The sequence below is a fragment of the Crinia signifera genome, chromosome 9 (genome assembly GCF_055691185.1).
Source record: "Crinia signifera chromosome 9, ASM5569118v1, whole genome shotgun sequence".
NCBI lineage: Eukaryota > Metazoa > Chordata > Amphibia > Anura > Myobatrachidae > Crinia > Crinia signifera.
Window position 1 is genome coordinate 145,566,729 of NC_139225.1, and position 25,471 is coordinate 145,592,199.

Consider the following 25,471-nt stretch of genomic DNA (forward strand, 5'->3'; position numbering starts at 1 on the left):
ACACTCAGTATAACAAGAATGGATGAATGACACTATCAACACATTAAAGAGAGAGTACAACACCTCTGTGTGTGGTGTATTGTATGCCCAGAACCGTGGGCTCACACATATATGCATGTGTGACTAATCAACTACAACACTCAAATACAATTTATAGACATTTTATTCACAAAATTGAAGCAGATTACATCCCAGAGACATGAATAAATACAAATGACCATTGACTCATCAGATTTGATGTATCCCACCATGTGGCGAAGTACCACGCCCTGGCATATATTTCCATTTGCAGCATACTCCGAAAGCAAGAGGTAGGAGCTGGCAGTCTTGACCACCACCAAGAGAGCTTTGGCAATACCGGCGGGCGTCCTCTACTGTAAGATGGTGGGGAAACCCGTAGGACTTTGTGCACTATATGAAGAGGATGTGTCTGCGGCAGTCAAGTAAATGGCAGTCTACAATCAAGGCCAGTCCTGATGAATAGAATGCAAGGGTGATTATCAATATGTCACTCTTCTTCCGATGGCAGAAATCAGAGAGACTGACAGTGGGTGCGTTTCATTATCCAGTAATTCATACATCATCAGCTAGAGGAAAGTTATTTTGTTGCTGTAGAAGTACAGCATCCTCTTGCAGCACATATGAACTTAGACGATTAAGTGCTGTATTTTGATGGCAGTTATTAATAAGCAAAGCGTATGGCAGTCAGAAGATAAAATACTTGAGCCTAGTACAGTATCTAACAAGAGCATGATCTATCTTCCATCATTAATGTCCTGGTACCCTAATATGTAGCAGTGCTAGTACCAATTCGGTATTCCCAGACCAGTGTGGAAGACCAGAGAAAATATACCCCCACCCCACCTACACAGAATACGGTATGTACAATCTGCAGCATTTTCCGTATGGTGAGCTGGCACGTATGATATAAAATGCACACGTGATGTAAACAGGTGCTTCTTATTTATAATTTATAAGGAACAATGTAAATCCCACTGTAGGTCATTGTGGCCATTACAAATGTACCACTGATTCCTGTATATAACAAAATTGTGCTTTATAGTCACAGAATGTCTGATATCTCATAATCCAGAACAAAATGTAGAGTTCTGTTTGGTGCATACACGTCCAAGTCTAAAAACAAACACTCAAGCTTTATTCAATTGCCCATTAAAACAATAAATTCCTTATCCTTCATTATAATCTTATGTAAGATCAATTAGTCTAGTACATTCTTTATTAATTGTTTACATACATTATTTAATAACTAGTTACCAAAATGACATAACTTGCCCGTAACGGTCTGCTAGAACAGAGCAACACTTGAATTGCTTCATCTGGTGCCATCTAGTGGCTGCTGGCGTGTATAACACTGGTGAGGAACACATTCTGTTATTATAGGATTCCCTACATACGCTTGATAAAACAAATTAAAAGTAGATAAAGAACAAGAGCCAGCCCATTTAACTGTAACTTGTGTTACACTAATGCTTTGTTTTTAATATTTGTGTAAATAAACAACTAATGTTGGGATATTGATATTACATAAAGTTATAGTAATGTAGCATGGGAAATGTACTATCGTTATTGATAACTAAATAAAGATGACTTTTTGTCACTAAGGGCCTTATTCTAGTTCACTCTGACAAAATCCTTCTTAGATGGACAAAACCATGTGCACTGCAGGGGGGCAGATGTAACATGTGCAGAGAGAATTAGATTTGGGTGAGTTATTTTGTTTCTGTGAAGGGAAAATACGGACTGCTTTATTTCTACACTGCAATATAGATCTCACTTTGAAGTAACCCCCCCCCCCCCAAATCTAACTCTCTCTGCACAAGTTACATCTGCCCCCCTGCAGTGAACATGGTTTTGTCCATCTAAGAAGGATTTTGTCAGGGTGAACTAGAATAACCCCCTAAGAACCTGAGTGCAGCAGACGAGATTACTCTGCTTTTTAGACTTTTTGTTCATGATAGGTTTAAAGTAAACATAATGGGAGTGCCGCATCCTCGTCACTCCTATTAATAATATAGGGAGGGCAGGTCCCCAAATCACACACAGGCGGGTTTGTGAGGAAAGGTCCAGTGTTCCATTAACGACTCTTCATATAAGATATTCATCTGACATCAGATAAGCAGAAGGTACAGTACAGCACAGAGTGCATTATCCTACATATAACATAGGGGGTGATTCAGGTTCTCTCACAAACCACATTTGGTTTGCTAATGGACAAAACCATGTGCACTGCAGGTGGGGCAGATGTAACATGTGCAGAAAGTTAGATGTGGGTGGGGTTTGTACTTCAAACTGATATCTATATTGCAGTGCAAAATTAAAGCAGTCAGTATTTACCCTGCACAGAAACAAAATAGCTCACCCAAATATAACTCTGCACTTGTTACATCTGCCCCACCTGCAATGCAGCATGGTTTTGTTCATTAGCAAACCAAATTTGCTTTGCAAGTGAACCCTTCTCAGACCCATAATACAGAAAAGGTTATGTTTCTCTAGTACGTGACCTGAACCGCTCCAGAGGAACAGGTCACCTATTCCCCTAAATGGCAGCATCAGAGCACCGGTACACCCCCCAACTGAAGGAATCGGTAAGTAAGTTGAAAATAGAAATTACGGTCCTTCGATAGAAAGCCATATATGTACAGTATATAGAGGTATAGTAACCAAGGAGACTATATACAAACTATAATCCTGAGTAATCCTGCACCATCCATCCTTCCCCAGTCATACTGTGTAGCGATTGGTGTTCTTACCCTCACACCACAATAGTTTATACCAGTATGCCAATCCTGTAGTAGTGGGTGAGCTTCCATGTGACCCCAGCCCTGGCAAACCCTCAGGCCAGCTCCCTTAGTCAGCAATGCGGGTGATAGCAGGCCTGGTATCCCCCTCAATAACCCTGGTGACCCCACATCTGGCACCCCCTCAATAATCCATATGACTTCAGGCCTGGCACCCCTTCAATAACCCATGTGACCACACATCTGGCACCCCTTCAGTAACCCATGTGACCTCAGGCCTGGCACCCCTTCAATAACCCATGTGACCTCAGGCCTGGCACTCTCCTCAGTAAGCCATATAACCTCACATCTGGCACCCCCTCAATAACCCATGTGACCTCAGGCCTGGCACTCTCCTCAGTAAGCCATATAACCTCACATCTGGCACCCCCTCATTATCCCCTGGTCACTCAAGGCCCACCAACCGCTCACAAAGCCAAGTGATCCCAGAACTGTATTCCCAGCTAACAAACAAATACTATATTAATATAAGTGACATCTCCGCTCCCATCGGATGACTAGATGATCATCAGACCTGAAAGAGAAGAGACAACAGTTAGATTCATGAGCATCCAGGGATGGCCTCAGCAGGCCCCAGCCTCTTACTACACAATGCAATGGCCTCCCAGCACCAGCAGCGCGCCCCGGCCTCTAACTACACAATGCAATGTCCTCCCAGCACCAGCAGCGCGCCCCAGCCTCTTACTACACAATGCAAGGACCTCCCAGCACCAGCAGCGCGCCCCGGCCTCTTACTACACAATGCAAGGACCTCCCAGCACCAGCAGCGTGTCCCAGCCTCTTACTACACAATGCAAGGACCTCCCAGCACCAGCAGCGCGCCCCAGCCTCTTACTACACAATGCAATGACCTCCCAGCACCAGCAGCGTGTCCGGCCTCTTACTACACAATGCAATGACCTCCCAGCACCAGCAGTGCACCCCAGCCTCTTACTACACAATGCAATGGCCTCCCAGCACCAGCAGCGCGCCCCGGCCTCTCACTACACAATGCAAGGACCTCCCAGCACCAGCAGCGCGCCCCAGCCTCTTACTACACAATGCAATGACCTCCCAGCACCAGCAGCGTGTCCGGCCTCTTACTACACAATGCAATGACCTCCCAGCACCAGCAGTGCACCCCAGCCTCTTACTACACAATGCAATGACCTCCCAGCACCATCAGCGCGCCACGGCCTCTTACTACACAATGCAATGACCTCCCAGCACCAGCAGTGCACCCCAGCCTCTTACTACACAATGCAATGGCCTCCCAGCACCAGCAGTGCACCACGGCCTCTTACTACACAATGCAATGGCCTCCCAGCACCAGCAGCGCGCCCCGGCCTCTCACTACACAATGCAAGGACCTCCCAGCACCAGCAGCGCGCCCCAGCCTCTTACTACACAATGCAATGGCCTCCCAGCACCAGCAGCGCGCCCCGGCCTCTAACTACACAATGCAAGGACCTCCCAGCACCAGCAGCGCGGCCCGGCCTCTCACTACACAATGCAAGGACCTCCCAGCACCAGCAGCGCGCCCCAGCCTCTTACTACACAATGCAATAGCCTCCCAGCACCAGCAGCGCGCCCCGGCCTCTCACTACACAATGCAAGGACCTCCCAGCACCAGCAGCGCGCCCCAGCCTCTTACTACACAATGCAATAGCCTCCCAGCACCAGCAGCGCGCCCCGGCCTCTTACTACACAATGCAATGGCCTCCCAGCACCAGCAGCGCACCACAGCCTCTTACTACACAATGCAATGACCTCCCAGCACCAGCAGCGCGCCCGGCCTCTTACTACACAATGCAATGGCCTCCCAGCACCAGCAGCGCGCCCCGGCCTCTTACTACACAATGCAATGGCCTCCCAGCACCAGCAGCGCGCCCCGGCCTCTTACTACACAATGCAATGACCTCCCAGCACCAGCAGCACGCCCGGCCTCTTACTACACAATGCAATGGCCTCCCAGCACCAGCAGCGCACCCCGGCCTCTTACTACACAATGCAAGGGCCTCCCATCACCAACAGTGCGCCCCAGCCTCTTACTACACAATGCAATGGCCTCCCAGCACCAGCAGCGCGCCACGGCCTCTTACTACACAATGCAATAATGGCCTCCCAGCACCAGCAGCGCGCCCCCGCCTCTTACTACACAATGCAATGTCCTCCCAGCACCAGCAGCGCGCCCCGGCCTCTTACTACACAATGCAATGTCCTCCCAGCACCAGCAGCGCAACACTGCCTCTTACTACACAATGCAATGTCCTCCCAGCACCAGCAGCGCGCCACAGCCTCTTACTACACAATGCAATATCCTCCCAGCACCAGCAGCGCGCCACGGCCTCTTACTACACAATGCAATGGCCTCCCAGCACCAGCAGCGCGCCCCGGCCTCTTACTACACAATGCAATGTCCTCCCAGCACCAGCAGCGAGCCCTGGCCTCTTACTACACAATGCAATGTCCTCCCAGCACCAGCAGCGCACCACGGCCTCTTAATACACAATGCAATGGCCTCCCAGCACCAACAGCGCGCCCCGGCCTCTTACTACACAATGCAATGGCCTCCCAGCACCAACAGCGCACCACGGCCTCTTACTACACAATGCAATGGCCTTCCAGCACCAACAGCGCACCGTGGCCTCTTACTACACAATGCAATGTCCTCCCAGCACCAGGCAGCGCGCCCCGGCCTCTTACTACACAATGCAATGTCCTCCCAACACCAGCAGTGCGCCCGGCCTCTTACTACACAATGCAATGGCCTCCCAGCACCAGCAGCGCACCCCGGCCACTTACTACACAATGCAATGTCCTCCTATCACCAGCAGCGCGCCTGGCCTCTTACTACACAATGCAATGTCCTCCCAGCACCAGCAGCGCGCCCCAGCCTCTTACTACACAATGCAATGGCCTCCCAGCACCAGCAGCGCAACACTGCCTCTTACTACGCAATGCAATGGCCTCCCAGCACCAGCAGCGCGCCCGGCCTCTTACTACACAATGCAATGTCCTCCCAGCACCAGCAGCGCACCCTGGCCTCTTACTACACAATGCAATGGCCTCCCAGCACCAGCAGCACGCCCCGGCCTCTTACTACACAATGCAATGGCCTCCCAGCACCAGCAGCGCGCCCCGGCCTCTTACTACACAATGCAATGTCCTCCCAGCAGCGCACCCCGGCCTCTTACTACACAATGCAATGTCCTCCCAGCACCAGCAGCGAGCCCTGGCCTCTTACTACACAATGCAATGTCCTCCCAGCACCAGCAGCGCACCACGGCCTCTTAATACACAATGCAATGGCCTCCCAGCACCAACAGCGCGCCCCGGCCTCTTACTACACAATGCAATGTCCTCCCAGCACCAGCAGTGCACCACGGCCTCTTACTACACAATGCAATGACCTCCCAGCACCAGCAGTGCGCCCCGGCCTCTTACTACACAATGCAATGGCCTCCCAGCACCAGCAGCGCGCCCCGGCCTCTTACTACACAATGCAATGGCCTCCCAGCACCAGCAGCGCGCCCCGGCCTCTTACTACACAATGCAATGGCCTCCCAGCACCAGCAGCGCTCCCCGGGCTCTTACTACACAATGCAATGGCCTCCCAGCAGCGCACCCCGGCCTCTTACTACACAATGCAATGTCCTCCCAGCACCAGCAGTGCACCACGGCCTCTTACTACACAATGCAATGACCTCCCAGCACCAGCAGCGCGCCCCGGCCTCTTACTACACAATGCAATGTCCTCCCAGCAGCGCACCCCGGCCTCTTACTACACAATGCAATGGCCTCCCAGCACCAGCAGCGCGCCCCGGCCTCTTACTACACAATGCAATGTCCTCCCAGCAGCGCACCCCGGCCTCTTACTACACAATGCAATGTCCTCCCAGCACCAGCAGTGCACCACGGCCTATTACTACACAATGGAATGACCTCCCAGCACCAGCAGTGCGCCCAGGCCTCTTACTACACAAGGCCTCTTACTACACAATGCAATGTCCTCCCAGCACCAGCAGTGCACCACGGCCTATTACTACACAATGGAATGACCTCCCAGCACCAGCAGCGCGCCCCGGCCTCTTACTACACAATGCAATGGCCTCCCAGCACCAGCAGCGCGCCCCGGCCTCTTACTACACAATGCAATGGCCTCCCAGCACCAGCAGTGCGCCCCGGCCTCTTACTACACAATGCAATAGCCTCCCAGCACCATCAGCGCGCCACGGCCTATTACTACACAATGCAATGGCCTCCCAGCACCAGCAGCGCGCTCCGGCCTTTTACTACACAATGCAATGGCCTCCCAGCACCAGCAGCGCGCCCCGGCCTCTTACTACACAATGCAATGGCCTCCCAGCACCAGCAGCGCGCCCCGGCCTCTTACTACACAATGCAATGGCCTCCCAGCACCAGCAGTGCGCCCCGGCCTCTTACTACACAATGCAATAGCCTCCCAGCACCATCAGCGCGCCACGGCCTCTTACTACACAATGCAATGTTCTCCCATCACCAGCAGCAAACCCTGGCCTCTTACTACACAATGCAATGGCCTCCCAGCACCAGCAGCGTGCCCGGCCCCTTACTACACAATGCAATGTCCTCCCAGCACCAGCAGCGCGCCCCGGCCTCTTACTACACAATGCAATGTTCTCCCAGCACCAGCAGCGCGCCCCGGCCTCTTACTACACAATGCAATGGCCTCCCAGCACCATCAGCGCGCCACGGCCTCTTACTACACAATGCAATGGCCTCCCAGCACCAACAGCGCACCGCGGCCTCTTACAACACAATGCAATGGCCTCCCAGCACCAACAGCGCACCGCGGCCTCTTACTACACAATGCAATGTCCTCCCAGCACCAACAGCGCGCCCCGGCCTCTTACTACACAATGCAATGGCCTACCAGCACCAGCAGCGCGCCCCGGCCTCTTACTACACAATGCAATGTCCTCCCAGCACCAGCAGCGCGCCCCGGCCTCTTACTACACAATGCAATGTCCTCCCAGCACCAGCAGCGCACCACGGCCTCTTACTACACAATGCAATGGCCTCCCAGCACCAACAGCGCGCCCCGGCCTCTTACTACACAATGCAATGGCCTCCCAGCACCAACAGCGCGCCCAGGCCTCTTACTACACAATGCAATGGCCTCCCAGCACCAACAGCGCACCACGGCCTCTTACTACACAATGCAATGTTCTCCCAGCACCAGCAGCGCACCCCGGCCTCTTACTACACAATGCAATGTCCTCCCAGCACCAGCAGCGCGCCCCGGCCTTGCTTTGCACTCATTCTTCCAATGCTCACTCATTTATTTCCATTTATGTCATATGTTTGCATGACTGACTCAGTTATTATATAATTGAATCATCTATTCTGACTGCTGTCAGATCTTTGATGTTTTAGATTGTTGTAATAAATAGGGGAGGGAGGGGACGGGGGTCAATCATTTGTGGTAAATTGCTGTGGCCTCAGGCTGTGTTAACGCCTATTATAGTAATGTGGACGTTAATGCATTAACATGGATTGTTTTTTCACACGTTGAGGCAGGTGAAAAAAAATCCCTGATCACTGCTGAATCTGGGATCACTGGATAGCGCCAGGTGATCAATTATCCCGTGGTGATCTTTCATGGCTAACTGATCACCCCCCCCCCCCCCCAAAGTATCAGTTTCTGTTTCACCTGTACGTCTGAAGCTTCTGCAGGAGTTGCAGAGACACCCCCCCCCCCCCCAGATGTACAGTATGCAGCTGCTTTGACCCCAGACAGCCTCTCTCACCAGCAAATCATCTCTATGGTTCCGTATGCATAGTTCTCTATGATATTAGTGCCTGATTCAAAGTTGTTTGCCGTTGTGCCAATTCGCAATCTGTTCAATGAACGGATGACTGTGCGTACAGATCGATAAAATTATTCGATGGTGTGTGAATTTTGTATGGATGATAGCAAGATTTTCACAATTTACGCACAGATTTACAAGGGGCAGTCTCTCCCTCTGTCTGGGCGGCTAACCACTTGCGGTCACCTTCAAATTTGCCGATAAGCGATCTGGCCTGAATCATGCCTTTAGTCAGGCCTCTTTTCCTCATGCCTGCCATAGGACTTGGTAACATTTGGCCCTCCAGCTGTTGAACTACATATCCCAGCATGCCCTGCTACAGTTTTGCTATTTGCCCATGCTAAAACTGTTGCAGGGCATGCTGGGATGTGTAGTTAACAAACAGCTATAGGTCCAAAAGGTTCCACATCTCTGCCTATGGTATGCACTGGGGAACCTACAGAAGAGGAGGTCCGTGTGCAGATCTCCATAGCCGGCAGTGGTGTATATTCTTGGCACTAGAGGACCCTGGCGCTGTCCCAGAGTTTACTGCGCATGTGCAGGTCTTTGGGAAAATGGCGCCGTGGCCATTTCCCCAGTCATTTTGTATTGTGCATGTGTGAAACGCCAGTAACATGGCCATCGCAACATTGTAAATGTATCAAGCCTTGGAAAGAGATAAAGTGAAGTTGACAAAAGCAACCAATCAGCTTCTAGCTTTCATTTACCTAGCACAGTCCTGTGACAGTTAGAAGCTAAACGCTACTTCCTGTCTCTAAGGCTTGATACATCTCCCCCCAGTGTGCACTCACCTCACAGAGTGTTACTCATCCCCCCACTCAGGATCAGCCTCTTAATGGTCTGGTCTCTGCTCTGAGCATCCTGCAGCAGCTTCTAGAAGACACAGGAGATGGAGAGATAAAGGAACATTCACCTGGACAGCGGCAGCCATTGGTCGGGTTCGGTCATGTGACTATGGTCAGTCCCATTTTCCCTGGTCTCCAAGGAATTATAGCCGAACACCAATCACATTTATTTTTCCAGGGTATTTAGTGGTTTCTCTTGGTAATAGGCTGCTTTGTACTTTGCATTAAATGCTTACGGAAAATCATTGTAAATATAATAAATTAATGTAATTTACAGGTTGTTCTTCACTAACCAAGGTATCATGACGCCCATGCATTCATATTGTTCTTCTATGTATAGAATATATACTATAATTGTACAGTATGGGCAGGATGCATCAACCTCTTGCTGAACATTCTTCCACACATCGCGCTGATCCTAATCGCTCTCCCAATAAGAGCCGCTCTGTGCGATCAGCACCGGTCACTGGACTTCCGGGTTTATGACCTGGGAGTCTAGGAGCAGAATTGCGCAGTGGCCCCAGGGGGTTCTGGGAGCGGTGAAATCCCTCTGACAACACAATATGGAAAGAAGACCCATAGGTTTAGTACTTATGGAAATGTAGTATACATTTTTTTTTTATGTTTTTAGTAAGGGATACTATTTTTATATGTATTTATTTACCATGAGCAGACCTTTAATCGGAAGCCCCCAAAATCTTTGTAACTACATATGCCTTGCATAGCCAAAACAATTATCCAAGGCAAAGACTTCAGGCTGGTGATTTGTATGAAGTCCTTACTGACATTAATGGGACTACCTGTAACCACTTGTTAGCATCCTAGCATGACTGAATTGTACAGGCGTAACTTAGATTTGACCGCTGGTTACAGAGCTCAATCGGGATACGTTTAAAATGAACACATTTTGTAACAAAAGATCTGCAACAAAGTATGGTACTTATGTACTAACTGGGCTGCGATTTTGAAATCGGGTCCATCGCATCGCATCCGAGCATATCGCATGCGATGCGATGCCATGCGATGCCGTGCCATGCGATGCGATGGACCCGATTTTTCCATAGGATTCAATGTTAAAATGGACTGAGTCCATTTTAACATGGAATTCAATGGGAAAAGGGGTCCTTTTCATACCCCTACTATCCAAGTGGGCATGGAGTTGGATATAAACCTGTGGCGAGCGTAGCGAGCCCCGCGAGGGGACACAGAATACCGTCCGCTCGCCACGCTTCGGGCTCGGTGGCTCGCTACGCTCGCCACAGGTTTATATCCAACTCCATGCCCACTTGGATAGTAGGGGACTAGATAGTCCATTTTAACATTGAATCCTATGGAAAAATCGGGTCATCGCATCGCATCGCATGCGATATGGTCGGATGCGATGCGATGCGATATCGCATTGCATCTGATTGTATGCCTTAAGTTAAGGCATACAATCAAAAAATCGGCAGCCCAGATAATACATAAGTACCCAAAGTATATATCAAATTATGCAATTATTATTTTAACATAACCCAAAATACTTTGAGTAAACAAGTTATTGGAGCGATCCCAAGTTTCGGTCAAGTCGCCCAATCCCAACAGGACTTTAAACTGACCCCCGAAGAAGTCACCTTCTTACCATGATGAAACGCGTCAAACTTTTGATGGTGAGCAGTTGTCCTTTTTGGTAGGCCATTGATCTTACTTTAGTCACTTATACCACTTTCACACTGGCCACCCAGAAAATACCCGGCCTTTTTGAGTGCCGGGTGCAGCCTGACCCCAATTCACACAGGAAGCAAATTACCAGGTTAAAGAATTTCAACCCGGGAATTTGCTGAAAAACCCAGTTTTTCTGTGGTGTTAAAGGGTCAACACGGGTCGTAAATCCTGGCACCCCGACCCTAGTCAAGACCATGGTTGGAGTGCCGGGATTTAAGACCCGTACTGACCCTTTCACACCAAAGAAAAACCTGGGTTTTTCAGCCAATTCCCGGGTTGAAAATCTTTAACCCGGTAAATTGCTTCTGGTGTGAAAGGGGTATAAAGAGTTTGCAAGTACTGTTACACCCGTAACCCATATTCACTTCATCTTTTTATTATATGATATATCATTTGCTGCTTTTTTTGAGCATTATACGGTATTTTTTGGGTTTATTTGCTCTGCTATTCATTTGCGGTATTATTCTGATACTGTATTTGGTCCTTTCTAATAGATTATTCATAATTGCATAACTGGAACTTGGCTAGTATAAACCCTGCTCCTGGCCCAGGAATTTTACACCACCTTTGTAGTCTGATCTCTCTCAGTGGCAGTGTCCTGAAGCTGCACTAGGTCCGTACGGGCTTCCTGCAATTCTGATTGGTGCTTCCGCCGGTCTTCCCTTAGCTCCGCCTCCTTGGCCTGCAGGGAATCTCGCAGCCCTTTCTGCTCCTGGGCCATGCCTTGCAGGCGCTTCTTGCAGTGCTGCAGCTGTCCCTGTACCAGGGAGGACAGACATTATAATGAGGTTGATTATAGATATTAATCCTCTAAGAACAAATGACTTACTATACTGCGCTAGCATCCTGTAACTTACCAGGCACACATATGAACAACACGCTGCTAGTAATGTGTACTGAATATACCTGCATGGGTGTAGGTCCAAAGGTCGACGGTAAAAAATTTGACATGTGAAAATGGTTGACACAAGTATTTTTTTATGTTTTTAGGGTGTCAAAGTGTAGGTTTCATCACATTATGTTACCATTTCAAATCGTGTGGATGGTAAAGTATGAAAAAGCGGGGAAAATGCTAAAAATACACAAAAAATGTTGTGTTGACTACTGTCACGTTGAACATTTGAACGCGTCGACATTTTGACCATGTTGTTCATATGGTGTGGACATATCATCCGGAAACCCACCTGTTTAGGTCGATTATCAACGGCTTGCCATTTTCTGTCTACAGCATTCACTACAATGGTGTAGAACTCATTCTAGAGACCTCACTCTGTTCCTGCAAGTGATTCTATACGGGAAGCCCTCTCCTGCGTACTTCTGATACTGGACGATGGATGCTGCCCCGGGCTGCAGCGCTGTACAAAGACTACAGAGGGGGAGGGGTAGCAGACCGCATACATCACCATCAGGGGAGGCGCCAGAGGAGCGGCTGCAGCACAGATCAAAATTTAAATAGGGAGGCACAACAACTGCCACCAACTGCCATTCCAAACTGACTCACTGGCAGTGGGTGTGGTTCACCTATTTGAATTTTGAACTGTGCAGCAGCCCCAGCTCTGCAGCCACCACTGGTCAACATACATGTAAAGTTGTATGTAAAAAAATATATGCAGGCTGCCTTGCCCATCGATCAGCCAGCACATCACAGGTTTACAGCGCTCAGCTGTTCTATATCCAATAAGCCCGAGTCCCGACTCCCATTGGCTAGTTTCACAGGAGTTGGGGCTGAGCCATGTCGCCATAGCCACCAAAAAGACGACTCATGCCAACCATGTGACTGTCGATCACACTCCCGTTGATCTAACGCTTGCGTCTAACTATCTTACTGTCATTCTAGGCGCGGTTGACTACCGTTAGGCATCTAACTAGACCAGTTTGACTAAGCCTGGTCACCCATAACATGGTTGACCTAGATACCGTCCACCAGCTATACCACAACCCCTTTACTCAGGGTCTCACCTCCATGTGGGCACCTATATCACAATTTATAGTGAGGTTACAAAGAATCACCAACACAGGGCTAACATAATGTATATCTTTACTCAGACACATATGGTCGATTACAGCATGAAATCCAAGAAGAGCGAGGGGACCGGACCTTCCTGTTATCTAACACATCCCGGCACCGAGGGCATGAATGGACACAGACAATGGGATCACTGAACCATCACAAAGTCGCTCAGACATCATTCACATGGGAAACCCATTCCCAGATTCCCAGCTGAACCACATCACTGCCGACCCCAGCACCGGGTCACAGGAAGAGCGGAAATTAGGCAACGCTATCACAATGTGGGGCCTCGCCAATGGCCATTGACCCTTAAAATCAGCTTTTCAGCCTCCAGCTCCTTCCTACAGTGTCAACTTGGACCTTAGATTTTAACCTTCATTCTAAAAAAATTGACAAAATCCCCTATATCCTTAGCAATATTTCTGGTTATTCGGGACACTTGTTACCCCTTTTCTATTATGCATTACCAGGTAGAACAGACGTCTTAGACAGCTCTTACCTGAAGGAGGGTCTGGCTCTCGTTGAGAGCATTCAGCAGCTCCTGGATGTCTCGCTGGTGCTGGATGCTTTGCCGCTTACTGTCCGCATGGGCTTGGGAGAGGAGCCGACCCTTCTCTTCCAGCTGGGCTAGGAGAGGATTAGGAGCAGACAGACCAGGAAAAGAGCCACCAAGGTTGTCCAGTCCCTCAGATAGGAGCGAGTCTGCGAGGGCCTGCAGTAGGGAGAGAGTCCAGGCTGTGACTATGAGAAGGTCTTGGTGCAGAGAGTGCATGGGCTATGGTTGTACAATGCAGCGGCCTCACCTGCACGTCCTGGTTACTGCTGCTCAGAGCCCCCTGCAGTGCTGCAACCAGGGCATCTTTCTCCCGCAGAGCAGAGAGGCGCAGAGCATCCTGCGAGGCTGCTGACCGCACTGCAGAGTCCAGGGACAACTCTAAGTGCTGGATCGTAAAATCCTTTTCCCCAAGAATGTCTCGCAAAGCCTGTATGGTGGAGCAGATAACACGGATATGGGGTCTGCTAGACTTTCAATGGCCCCAAGCACTTCTGAAACACTCAGACATGTCCCACCACTTGTCCAAGGACCTCCAGGACCAGGGAGATAGTTTGCTGCTAGAACAATATAATCATCGTCTGTATTTCCCAGTAACTGAGGGAGACTTGTATACAAGTAGGACAGAACCCATAGCATGCAGAAGATAAACAAGAATAATATTGCAGACAGATTACAGATAGATCAGTAATCTTACATAAATGTAGAAGACTAAACTTCCACTATAGCTAAATACAACATGACCCCACTATACCCCACACACAACCATTGCCCTACAACAGACTATTCCCCACTCACAGTTATGGTGTCTTGATTCTCGCGCAGAACCTTTGACAGTCGCGATATGTCCTCCTCTCTCGCTTTCAACATCTCCTGTAGACTTTTAACCTCGGCATCCCTTTGGCGCTTGCTCTCTTCCAGCTCGTCCCCTTCTCTCTGATTAAAGAGTCAGCGTGGGAAGAGAAATGTTATTCTCCAATGCTTCCATGTCCTCCCATGATACATTGCCTGGAGCTTCTCTTTGGGGTAGGCGAACGAAGCTTGATGACCAGTTTTGAGATTGAGATGAATCAAGCCTTCCAAAGAGCACAAATGGAGTAGGTGTTCAAAACAACCAATCTGGTTCTTTCATTTTATAGAATATATCAGATAAGTGTCAGCTACAAGCTGATTGGTTACTGTGGATATCGTCACTTTTCCCCTTTAGAAGGTTTGATATATCTCACCCTGAACATGGGCTAGGACAATGTACCATAAGTGGACCCCAAGCCATGAATGTCACCAATGCAAGGTGGTCAGAACAAGTAAAGGCGTCACCTTTATCTGCTCTTCTCGTAGCCGGATCTTCTCAACAAAGTCCATGATGAGGTCCCCCGAGGGCTCCGAGGCCACAGGCAGAGTCAGCAGTAAGGTCAGACAGTCCTGAAGGGGCCAAACAAAGGGCCAAATGTAATAGGGTGCGAGAATCAGAAAGAAAAAATTTGGGGAGATTTCCAATTTTGTAGAGCAGTAATCATTTACGCCGAACACCCAGGGTGATTTTTGCCATGTAATTCACTGCCGGTTTAAAAGAAAACCTCTCCCAAAATCTCCCCCTTTCTGATTCTCACACCCTATTACATTTGTCCCAAAGTGTAAAATGAAACACATTCTCCCTCCAGCACCGCAAAGACGCCCCTTCACGTACCTCTAGGACCTCTTCCTTAAATTTGAGACTTCTCATGAGTTCCCGTATCAGCTCCTGCTGTTCTGTTGAGAGATCCTAGGAGAGATGGGATAAGCTGGTGTTTTATTCTTTATCCACAGGAACCCCATACCAAAATGTCATATAGACTATGGAGTCATTAGGGGCCATATTAAAAGTAGCAACGTGTATGGACAATGTTCCTAATCGTCCACCTTGCGCATACATAGATGTACACCCCCATTGTGCTTCTGTGTAACTTATTGTGTCAGGTATATACACGACTGACATTATAACATTAGCAGAATGGGAAAGAGGGCAACTTGGAATATTGCACAGGATGCTAAACCGTCACAATTTTCAAGCTTCTGTGAAAATATTGAGTTCTTTAGTAGGTAAAAGAATCAGAGGTCACAGTGCCACACAATCTCTATAATACCGCTTTCACACTGCCAAAACGTTTAAAAAAAAAAACAGTATTTTTTTACGGTATTTAAAACGGGTCTGAGCCTTTACATTGCAGTAGATTGCCGTTTTAAATACCGTTTAAGTACCATTCACATCAGTCAACCCGTTTAATCCCCTGAACACGTTTCAAGGCAGAATGCAGGGGACAGGTCTGTTATCTGTTGTTTTTACTAAATACCGTTTTGGAGCCATTCTCACTACATAAAAAACGGCTCTGAACTGTGTAGGACTCTGCTTTTTAAACGTTTTGAAATACCGGTTATCTTTAACTGGTAAATCAACTCTGGCGCTTTCCCACTGCAGCTTTAAACGTTTTGAAGTGGGAAAAAAACGGCAATATACCGTTTAACAAGTGCGGTGTGAAAGGGGTATTATTCTGCTCTCTGCACCTTGAGGCTTATTTATGTACTGCTTCCTGCAAGACTATAAACATTTACATTCTGCAAATTCTACATTCATATTAAAAGATCAATTAAACCAGTTTTGGCACCCCCTCAGATGCAACTTCTGGAAAGGGTCTGAGACAATCAGATCACCCATACTATCATTGCAATCACAATGGGGGTAGAAAAAAAAATGGCCTCCATTCTTACCCAGGAGACTATTAGTTGGGCTATACCAATTCAATCAGAAGATGCAACATATACACCCATACGGAACTGCCTTCTGGAAGTGCTACTCTAGGTGTTCCAGGTACAGTCTAATTATCACACATGCCGCAACCCAATAACAGCCAATTGAGGTCACCAAACAAGTCAGTAATTCTGACATAGAAACGCCAAGGATACAAATATACATTATACAGTTATTACTAGCATGACGTATTGACAATGACATATATACACAAATGACAGAACATTGCATCATCATATAATGTTAGATTATACATGTGCCCATTACCTGGTGCCCTGGCAAGTTCCCTCCTCCCTGTGTGGCCTTCAGCTCTGTCTGTAGCCAATGTAGGGTGTCCCGGATATGAAGGGAGCGAGAGGCCTGGGTGCTGCAGACCTAAAAGACAGATGGATGAGATACTGTAGTGGGATATAGAGCTGCGACCAGGGCTGGATATAGCAGTGTCATAATGTTCTGCTCCTGTTTTCCCACTTATATTCCAAATGCTGGAATAAGTGGATTCATTTAGCCGAGGATATGTCAGTTGTTAAAAAAGACATTTTAGAACATGGTTCTGGCCCACAAAATAAACTATGGCGCACCCCAAGAACAGGATCACATCTGTGTATCATGGTGGCAGGAATAGAACACGGTGGTGCGGCTTTTCTGTATTGGGACAGGAACATGGTAAATGTTACACAGCAGCGTATTTCTCTACTGCAACCAATGGCAGAGACTCTCCAAATTTGGGGGAACATCCCCGTCACAGTAGACCACCCTCCCCCAGATATGATCCACTTCAACAGTGAAGAAGATTTTTAGCAAACTGCATCAATGGGACGAAGCTGTCTGCTGCAGAACATTAAATATTGTGTACCCGAGGTTGAGGGGACTGCGCAATGGCTTTAATGCGCATGTCCAAACCCCCGCAGCAAGTGCCTCTGCCAAATTTTGAATTGACAGGCAGGGGGCGTTCTTGGGTGGGCACTCAGCGTTTCATGGGCGTGCGTTCGGCCGGGTGGCATTTACCTGCCCGTTAGGCAGCCAAGCGAGCAGGTCTGAATGGGGCCCATAGAGAAATGTTGTTAAAAAGAAATAATTGTTGGAAGGTGGGGGGATGAGATCGAATTGGAATGTGCAATAGAATTTTAGAAATATGGCAGTAAACACTAAGCAACTGTAAATTCCCTGACAATGGTGTTAAAACAGGCACATTGTTATATTGAGGGGCAGTTACAATACTCTTACAAAGCATGTCAGAATGTGTCCAGTACTGCAAATCCCCAGCCTGTTGCTTAACACATGGCATAATCTACTTAGTGCAAACAGCTCCCAGCTCATCCCCAGCTTATTCACCTTACATACACCGCACCGTACTCTACTCACATTGCTTCTGTACCCCCCATGTGCAGTGACATAACATTGTGTTAGAAATCGGAATATTCCCTTCTGCCTGCATTTAACTTTCTTTGCCATAACAGGCAAATATATTCTGTGAGGGGCATTTTTAACAGATATTTTGAGGGTCTCTCACAGCATCATTGGCACTGAAAGGGTTAATAAAATGGTTTGCTTGGCAATTCTCCAAGCGTTCCCTGAAAACTCACCTCTTCAGGCAAGCCGATCATATTCCTGAACCCTCCACAACCTCCAGTAACATTCATATCTAATTTCATCCCATCAGGACTGTCCTGTAATCTGGTGGGACTGCCATGCTATGGGATCCTATCCTTATGTATCCCTCCTATTATCCCTATAGATTGTAAACTTGCGAGCAGGGCCCTCCTACCTCCATGTCGGTTTGTTTAATCACTGTTGTTTCCAATTGTAAAGCGCAACGGAATATGCTGCCGCTATATAAGAAACTGTAAATAAATAATAAATTCTACACCTATTTGGACAAGTGTTCTTGGCACTCAAATGGTTAAATAACCCCACAGATTGCACCAACTGTATTTGCCTATTGTGTGTTGCTAATATTTGGTATATGACATCAAATATAAAGGAATATCATTTGTATATTTGGTTTGTGTGTGCAATTGGATCATGCTGTACGTTATATACAGGGCTATACACCGTCTGTCAGCAAGAACAAACATAACCTACTGTCAGCCAATAGAAAATCGTATTTACTTTTGCTGGAGGCGGATGTGCCGGGTTACACATGCCCAGCAGACTGGAAACTTGATCTAGGCCTTCTAGTTCCACTTTCCACAAAAGCAGAAAGAATATTAGCATAAAAAAAAAAAAATGATACATATATTATATACATGCATATATATACCTCAGATCCAATCACCATGTATGCATCCCAGTTGTCACCCATTTCTTCAGCCAGTGGTTCCTCTGTTCTTTTACCCTGTTCCATCTGTTGGTGCACATTTTCTGCCCTCACCGCCTGTTGGCCCCGGACCGGTATCCTGCTCCGAGTGGGTGTTGTGACTGGGGTGTATTTAATTTCTTTCAAGCTTTTCAAAACTTCTCCCACGACAGGGGAGGTGGTCAACAATAAGGGAGGTTCCCAAAATACTCCAGTTTCCTCTTCCTCAGTGAAGGACAAGGCCTCCAAAGATGTGGCAGACAAAGAGGACAGAGACCCCTTACTGCTGCCTCCACCAAAGCTTCCCAGGGATTTGCTTCTTTGAAGGGACGAGTTGCTATCATGTCTTTCCATACTATGCCTATTTCTACGCGGTACAGGGCAAACAGATTCATAGTTTGCATCCGAAACCCTCCAGGAGGAGCAGTAGTGGCACTTCTCCCCCCTCACACAACGGGAACAGCCACCTGCCCGGTCATCCCACCAGGTCTCGTGCTCCCACTGTGAGCGGTCTTGGTCAAGAAGTTGTTGGTAGGACTTTGAAGGTGTCCCAGAGGACAACGACCCTAGGGAACCACGGAAAGAGCCTGAGCGATCAGGAAATGGTGAGTTAGGTCCTGGGGAAAGGGAATTATTTCTAGATTTGGAGTAACCGGGTGAACGGAGATCATTGTAGGAACCACGATAGCCAGAATGATTGCGTTCAGGGTTATGTCCATGGTACTCAGGCAGAGGAAGGCCCCAGGCCTTGGCGTGGATGGTACGTAGGGTGAACGAAAGCTTTTCCCGCTCCGTCAACAGACGAGTTGAACGTTGGTCATAGAGCTCTCGCATACGGGACAACACCAAGTCATATCGGTGGTAGACATTGAGCGTGTGGCAGCATTTGCCGCAGAGAAACTCAGCGTCTTCTGGCCTCCCCTTTCCTCTGAGGGACCTGCTGTCAGGTGATCCAGATGTGGAACGTACCACATTAGTACCTAGTATATGAGAGAGGACCGCAGGGAGGGTGTTGGAACCCCCGAACAGCCACTTTCGCCGCGAGCCACGGAGCTGGCAGGAACACAGGCGGCAGAGATCGGACATGGCTGGGACAGAAAAGAGAGAGTATTAAAGTAGGAAATAACTGGAACAGATGAAACAAACGTCTACAAATACATCTCGCACACAATTTCGGACACCTTCCACATTCTGCAGACATTAATCCTAAATTTAATAATTACTTATGTCAATGTTTTAAGTCTGTATATTGCCTGTTGTGAATGACTTTATAGTCTCTGAATACGGAGTAGGTGTGCGCTACAGCATATAATTAATTACCTACGTCAGGCTTGTCACGTCTGGGGTGTATTTTATTTAATTTGTCCATAGCACTGCAGGCTGCACACACATACAGAACAGAGAGCCATTTGTAGCAGGGAGTGAATGTGCCGGAGGCCAGACTGGGATTACCAACTTATTCCACTGACACCTTCCCGTAAACTTTGCCCCCTCTCCTCCCACAGTGTGTGGATCATGCAGCAATAATAATCTCATGCTGCAGAGACCCCATGAGACTATCACGGTCTACATGAGACTGTCACCTCTACTAAAGATCCCTGTACTCTATAAGACCCCCTGTCATTCCCCTCCAGCTGTCCTGCTCTGTCCTGTCACCCATGCTGTACTCACTTCCCCCATGACAGTCGCCACCCACCTGCTCTGTCACTGTGACTCACAGGCTCCGAGTCCTTCTCTGCAGGCAGCTGACACAGGACAGGGTCACTCTAGGACTAGGTGCCAGGTGGGAGCCCCATTGCACGGCAGTGTCTGTCCCCCGTCCTCCGCTGTGTCCCAGTGGGTATGATCCTCCCCTGCCACCTCACCTCACACACCAGGAACCTCCCAGTCCCAGTCTGGCCACAGAGTACAGAAGGTGGGAGTGGAGGTGTGCACAGCACACATACCTGAGACTGAGGTGTAACTCCTTCCCTGCCAGCAGCCATACTGCTACAGTGTATCTCCCTTATGTCACACAGATGCAGTAACAAGCTGCAGGGAGATACACACTGTGACATAATTACACTGCATCGCTGCCTGTGTGAGCTTCCTCCTGGCTCTGTGTCTGCAGTGTAGGGATTCCCTGGAAGGGGTTAATGTGATATAAAACCCGAGTATAGCAGATGGATATTAATTTCTGTCTTGGTACATTCTAGAGTTCCACTCACCTATTAATTGTTGGTATAACCTGTTCACAGGTATTTATCATGGGTGTGGCCCTCCTACTCATCCAGGTGTGCAGACCACACCCACCTTTAAAGAGACAGTGCACTCTATTTCCAGGATCATAAAAGTAATATTTACTCTTGGTTATATGTTCACAATTACACTAAAGCTATTTGGAGCTACAGAGGCGCATATGGGTATATTTATTAAAGGGAGGTGCACTGAAGTCCTAAATTTATTAATGGGTGATAAGACCTAAATCCATCTATTATCACCTATTTAACAAGTCCTCTCCACCAGTGACAGCTTCTCCATTCTGGCCCGTTTTCAGACTATTTTAATAAATATTACCTAATATTCATTGCAGAATATAATCTAAATTCTTCAGAGACTGGCATCCTGTGGTTTACAAGCTGTAGAACTACAAGTCCAAGCATGCCCTGTATTTAAAGCAGTTTTAGGTTCTCTACAAAACTTCAGTGAAATGATCATATCTGCCTAGCGTTCTTATCTTGTTGGCAGAACTTGCCTGAACAGCCACTGCAGGACAGTTGTGATGTCAGCCCCGAAGGATCGATCAGCTTGTATGCAGAGCATGCTGCCCGAACCGTCTGTAGATATATCGGCAGATCAATTGATCTGTCAATATATTTTCTAGTGGATGTGGATCATAGTGTCTACAACAACTAGGTTGACAAGCATTGGGTCAACACCAATAGGTTGACATGCAGCAAGGTCAACATGGGTCTAGGTCGACATCGGACAAGGTTGACATGGGTTTAGGTCGACATGGGCTATTTTTGACATGTCATTAGGTCGACGCAAGCATTATGTCGACATGGGCAAGGTCGACAGTCAATAGTTCGACAGTTTTTCACCCGAACGTCGACACTGTCAACATGGACACATTTCAAAGTGCACTGCATCCCCTTGGAAGGTATTGCATAGACATCACGTTAACCATGTATATTGTGCTGAGTGAGAAGAAAATAAATATCACACGGATATATAGTTGCAAACAAGAAACCCCATATTGCAGACGGGAATGTTATTACTGTAACTAAAATACTTCCCTAATATTTTGTTACTAATGATATATAGAAATATCTTGCACCAACAGGCATGAAGTAAATATCGGCATGATCTAGATTACTTAGTAAGAGGATATTTTCAGTTTTAGAAACTATCGGGGAAATGTGATAGGATGAGAGAATCAGAAAGTGAGAGGTTTGGGAAGAAATCTCCCGTTTGTTTTTAAAGCGTCAATCATTTACCCTGCAACATCAAACTGGTTTTGCAGTGTAAATGATCTCCGCTTTAAAAACACTGGAGATTTCTTACCAGATCTCTCACTTTCTGAATCTCTCATCCTATAACATTTCCCCCATATATTTTGTTAAGAGTTCCCCAACAAAAGAGTATTCTAGTCTACTTGTAAATAATAACTCATTTCTGACTCAAGGACCACCACCAACCACAATATACTGTATATTAAAAGGAGTATAACTCTCTACACTCAACAATCTATGCATACCTCCCAACTGTCACGATTCCGTCGGGACAGTCCCGATTTTCGGGTCCTGTCCCGACGTCCCACCCGCGGCAGGCATTGTCCCGCTGCGGGGGGGTGGCAGTTGGGAGACCCCCCAATGTAGTAGAATAGACGCTGTGCGCATGCGCACAGCGTCTATTCTCGTATGAAAATGAGGTCGCGGCTAATTAGCATAAGCCGCGCCCTCATTTGCATACGCCACGCCCCCTTTTCGGGCGCTCGCGCGGCTTCGCCGCGCGAGTGTCCCTATTTCTTAACATGAAAAGTTGGGAGGTATGATCTATGTGAAGTTGGTTTCAAATACAAACGTCACCCCAAAATTTACCACCTATGATTATTTGGGGTGCTCAGTCCAGTGCAGACCAAAAACTACTTTTTTTCTAGTGATTCCATGTGTCCTGCACCGGCTGACTGAAAGGGCCCAGGACAAAGAAACAGAACAGAGGGGGATGCGGTCATTTGGTCTACAGTACATGTCTTCATCCTGTGGCCCTCCAGATGTTGTAGAACTACATGTCCCAGCATGCCCTGACAGTTTTGGCATGTTCTTATAGGAAAAAATGGGGCAATGCATGTTGGAACATGTAGTTTCACAACATCTGGAGGGCCACAGGTTGAAGACCCATGGTCTACAGCATTATGGTCGACAGTCATTAGGTCGACACCATTAGGTCAACATGGGAAAAGGTCAACATGGGTCTAGGTCGAAAGGTCATTAGTTCGACAGGTCGTTAGTTCGACATTGTCTAGGTCGACAGTCAAAAGGGGATTCAGTATTGAATCCCGGCGGTCGGGATCCCGGCGTTCAGAATCCCGACGCCGGAATCCCGACAGCCGAAATGCCGACAAGGGGGGGACGTGGATCGCCCCCCCTTGCGGGCTCGCTGCGCTCGCCACGCAGCGGGCCCGGTGCCTCGCTACACTCGGCACGCTAATTTATTCTCCCTCCAGGGGTGTCGTGGACACCCCAGGAGGGAGAATGTGTCGGTATTTCGGCGGTCGGGATTCTGAACGCCGGGATCCCGACCGCCGGGATTTTAACTGCATCCCGTCAAAAGGTTGACATGGAGTTTTTCACTGTTTTTTGAGCCAACATGTGCTGACAAGCGGTATTTCATGCCCTACCATCCACTAGGGCATGGTGGAAGAATAAAATAGTGTGCCGAGCGCAGTGAGGCACCGTGCCCGAGGGGATGCGGTGCACTTTAAACTGTGTCCATGTCAACTGTGTTGACATTCAGGTAAAAAAACTGTGAAAAACCCCATGTCGACCCTTTTCACTGTCGACCTAGACAATGTCTAACTAACGACCTGTCGAACTAATGACCTTTCAACCTTTTCCCATGTCGTCCGTTTCCCACGTCGACCTTTTCCCATGTCGACCTAATGGTGTTGACCTAATGACTGTTGACCATAATGCTGTAGATCAAATGATCCCAACCCAATAGAGGAACCAGCAGGTCGTGTTGTCCAAGAGCCTACGTAGGCTTAGGTTCTCCCGTGGGCGGCTAAACTCAGTATGGTGTTTAGTGATGAGGTCATACAGATGTTCCGCCTCGTACACAACAACTTCATGTAATGGTGCAAATGGCGGTGTGGTAACATTTGTGTTGGAGTGTCTTCTTCCCATATGAAAGCACTGAAATCAACACAAAGGCCCTTATTCTAGTTGACTCGCAAGGCTGCTATATTCGCAGCCTTGTGAGTCCCACAAACGCTGCCCGCCCCTCGCAGATCCGCCCGTCCCCCCCTCGCACGCCGGGTTCGCCCGCACAACTGCAAATGGATGTTTTACATAAACTTCCATTCGCAGCGTATGGGGAAACACCCACATCATTCGATGGTTGCCGATCATCAAATGATGTAGAAGGTGCACACATAGTGACCCTCAGGTCACTTAGATTTCTGTGCACACTCGACAGGAACTGGGCAGGCAGCTGGCATCCGGTGATGTCAGCTGCCCGCTCCCCGCAACCGTGTCACCAGGCGATTTGTATGGGAACGGCCAGTGTTTATACATGAGAAGGCCCATGAAATGCTGGGCATTGCCATGCACTAATCTCCAGACCCACCGTCACATGCGGCCCACCGTCACATGCCTCCCCACCCGCAGTCTTGGGTGCGCGCACCCAGGAAACACTATGATCACCATGGCCGCACTCACACGGCGCATGCGCAGAAATACTCATGTGCACAAAGGAAACATCGGACCTGTGTAATAATCTACACCCGTATCAGCATACTGGCCTTCTTTTGAAAACGAGAATCAGGATACATCATACAATAGGATGAGATGTGTGAGGGGGCGTGTCACACTCTGCCCAAGGGACGTGTCTAGCTCCACATATGGGCGTGTCTATGCATACATGCTTGTTGTTGTGAGACATTTTTATATAACATTAGTAACAATATATTTTGGGAAGTTTTGCAAGTATTAATACTAACATCTGTCTGCAATATGGGATTTCTATCTATACATTCACTGTGATGTTTATTTTCTTCTAACTCAGCAAAGTATACAATAAATAAAATAAATTCCAAATGCATTTTGACCTTGTGTGACTTCATCCCCAAGCATAGAAGTATGTTTTCTGTGTATTAAATGTTATTTTATTGTGAACACTGAACATTTCGAAAGCACTACCTATATTTATTGGCTGTGTTGTTTTCCATACCCATTATAGAATTAACCAAATCAGTATGGGCACCAGATATTCTAATTAAACAAATGTGTTTAACTAAAGATAGATTACTAACAGATTACTAGCAGTCACTAACTATAAGCAGAAGCATGCTATGGATGAGTGCACACCAGCACAGATAAGAAGACCCTGTGTGATCATATGCTTCTGTGTCTGTGTCTCTCT

The 25,471-nt window shown here is 47.9% G+C and overlaps 1 protein-coding gene across 4 annotated transcripts; it reads right to left on the reverse strand.

The window, feature by feature from the left end:
- Positions 1-147: 147 nt before the first annotated feature.
- On the reverse strand, positions 148-20,758 carry LOC146036241 (uncharacterized). Of its 4 annotated transcripts, none has more exons than XM_083160120.1 (11): positions 20,713-20,758; positions 18,812-19,935; positions 16,816-16,923; positions 15,451-15,525; positions 15,081-15,185; positions 14,562-14,699; positions 14,014-14,193; positions 13,710-13,922; positions 11,765-11,956; positions 9,442-9,523; positions 148-3,333 (listed from the first exon to the last, which is right to left on the reverse strand). In XM_083160120.1, the coding sequence occupies exons 2-10, from the start codon at positions 19,931-19,933 to the stop codon at positions 9,443-9,445; spliced, it is 2,214 nt and encodes a 737-aa protein (XP_083016246.1). In that variant the 5' UTR covers positions 19,934-19,935; positions 20,713-20,758; the 3' UTR covers positions 148-3,333; position 9,442. The 4 variants fall into 4 exon arrangements, with proteins under 4 accessions (XP_083016246.1, XP_083016244.1, XP_083016245.1 ...); XM_083160118.1 differs by lacking the exon at positions 20,713-20,758 and adding an exon at positions 20,544-20,701; XM_083160119.1 differs by lacking the exon at positions 20,713-20,758 and adding an exon at positions 20,566-20,695.
- Between the last annotated feature and the right edge of the window lie 4,713 nt (positions 20,759-25,471).

Bases quoted from the DNA above. Each gene is read 5' to 3' on its own strand.
- LOC146036241 (XM_083160117.1), bottom strand. From the start codon at position 20,216: ATGGACAAATTAAATAAAATACACCCCAGACGTGACAAGCCTGACGTA. The intron at 14,194-14,561 runs GTGAGTGGGGAA...TCCACCATACAG, and splicing joins AGAATCAAGACACCATAACT to GCTTTGCGAGACATTCTTGG. The intron at 13,923-14,013 runs GTGAGGCCGCTG...TCCCTACTGCAG, and splicing joins GCAGTAACCAGGACGTGCAG to GCCCTCGCAGACTCGCTCCT.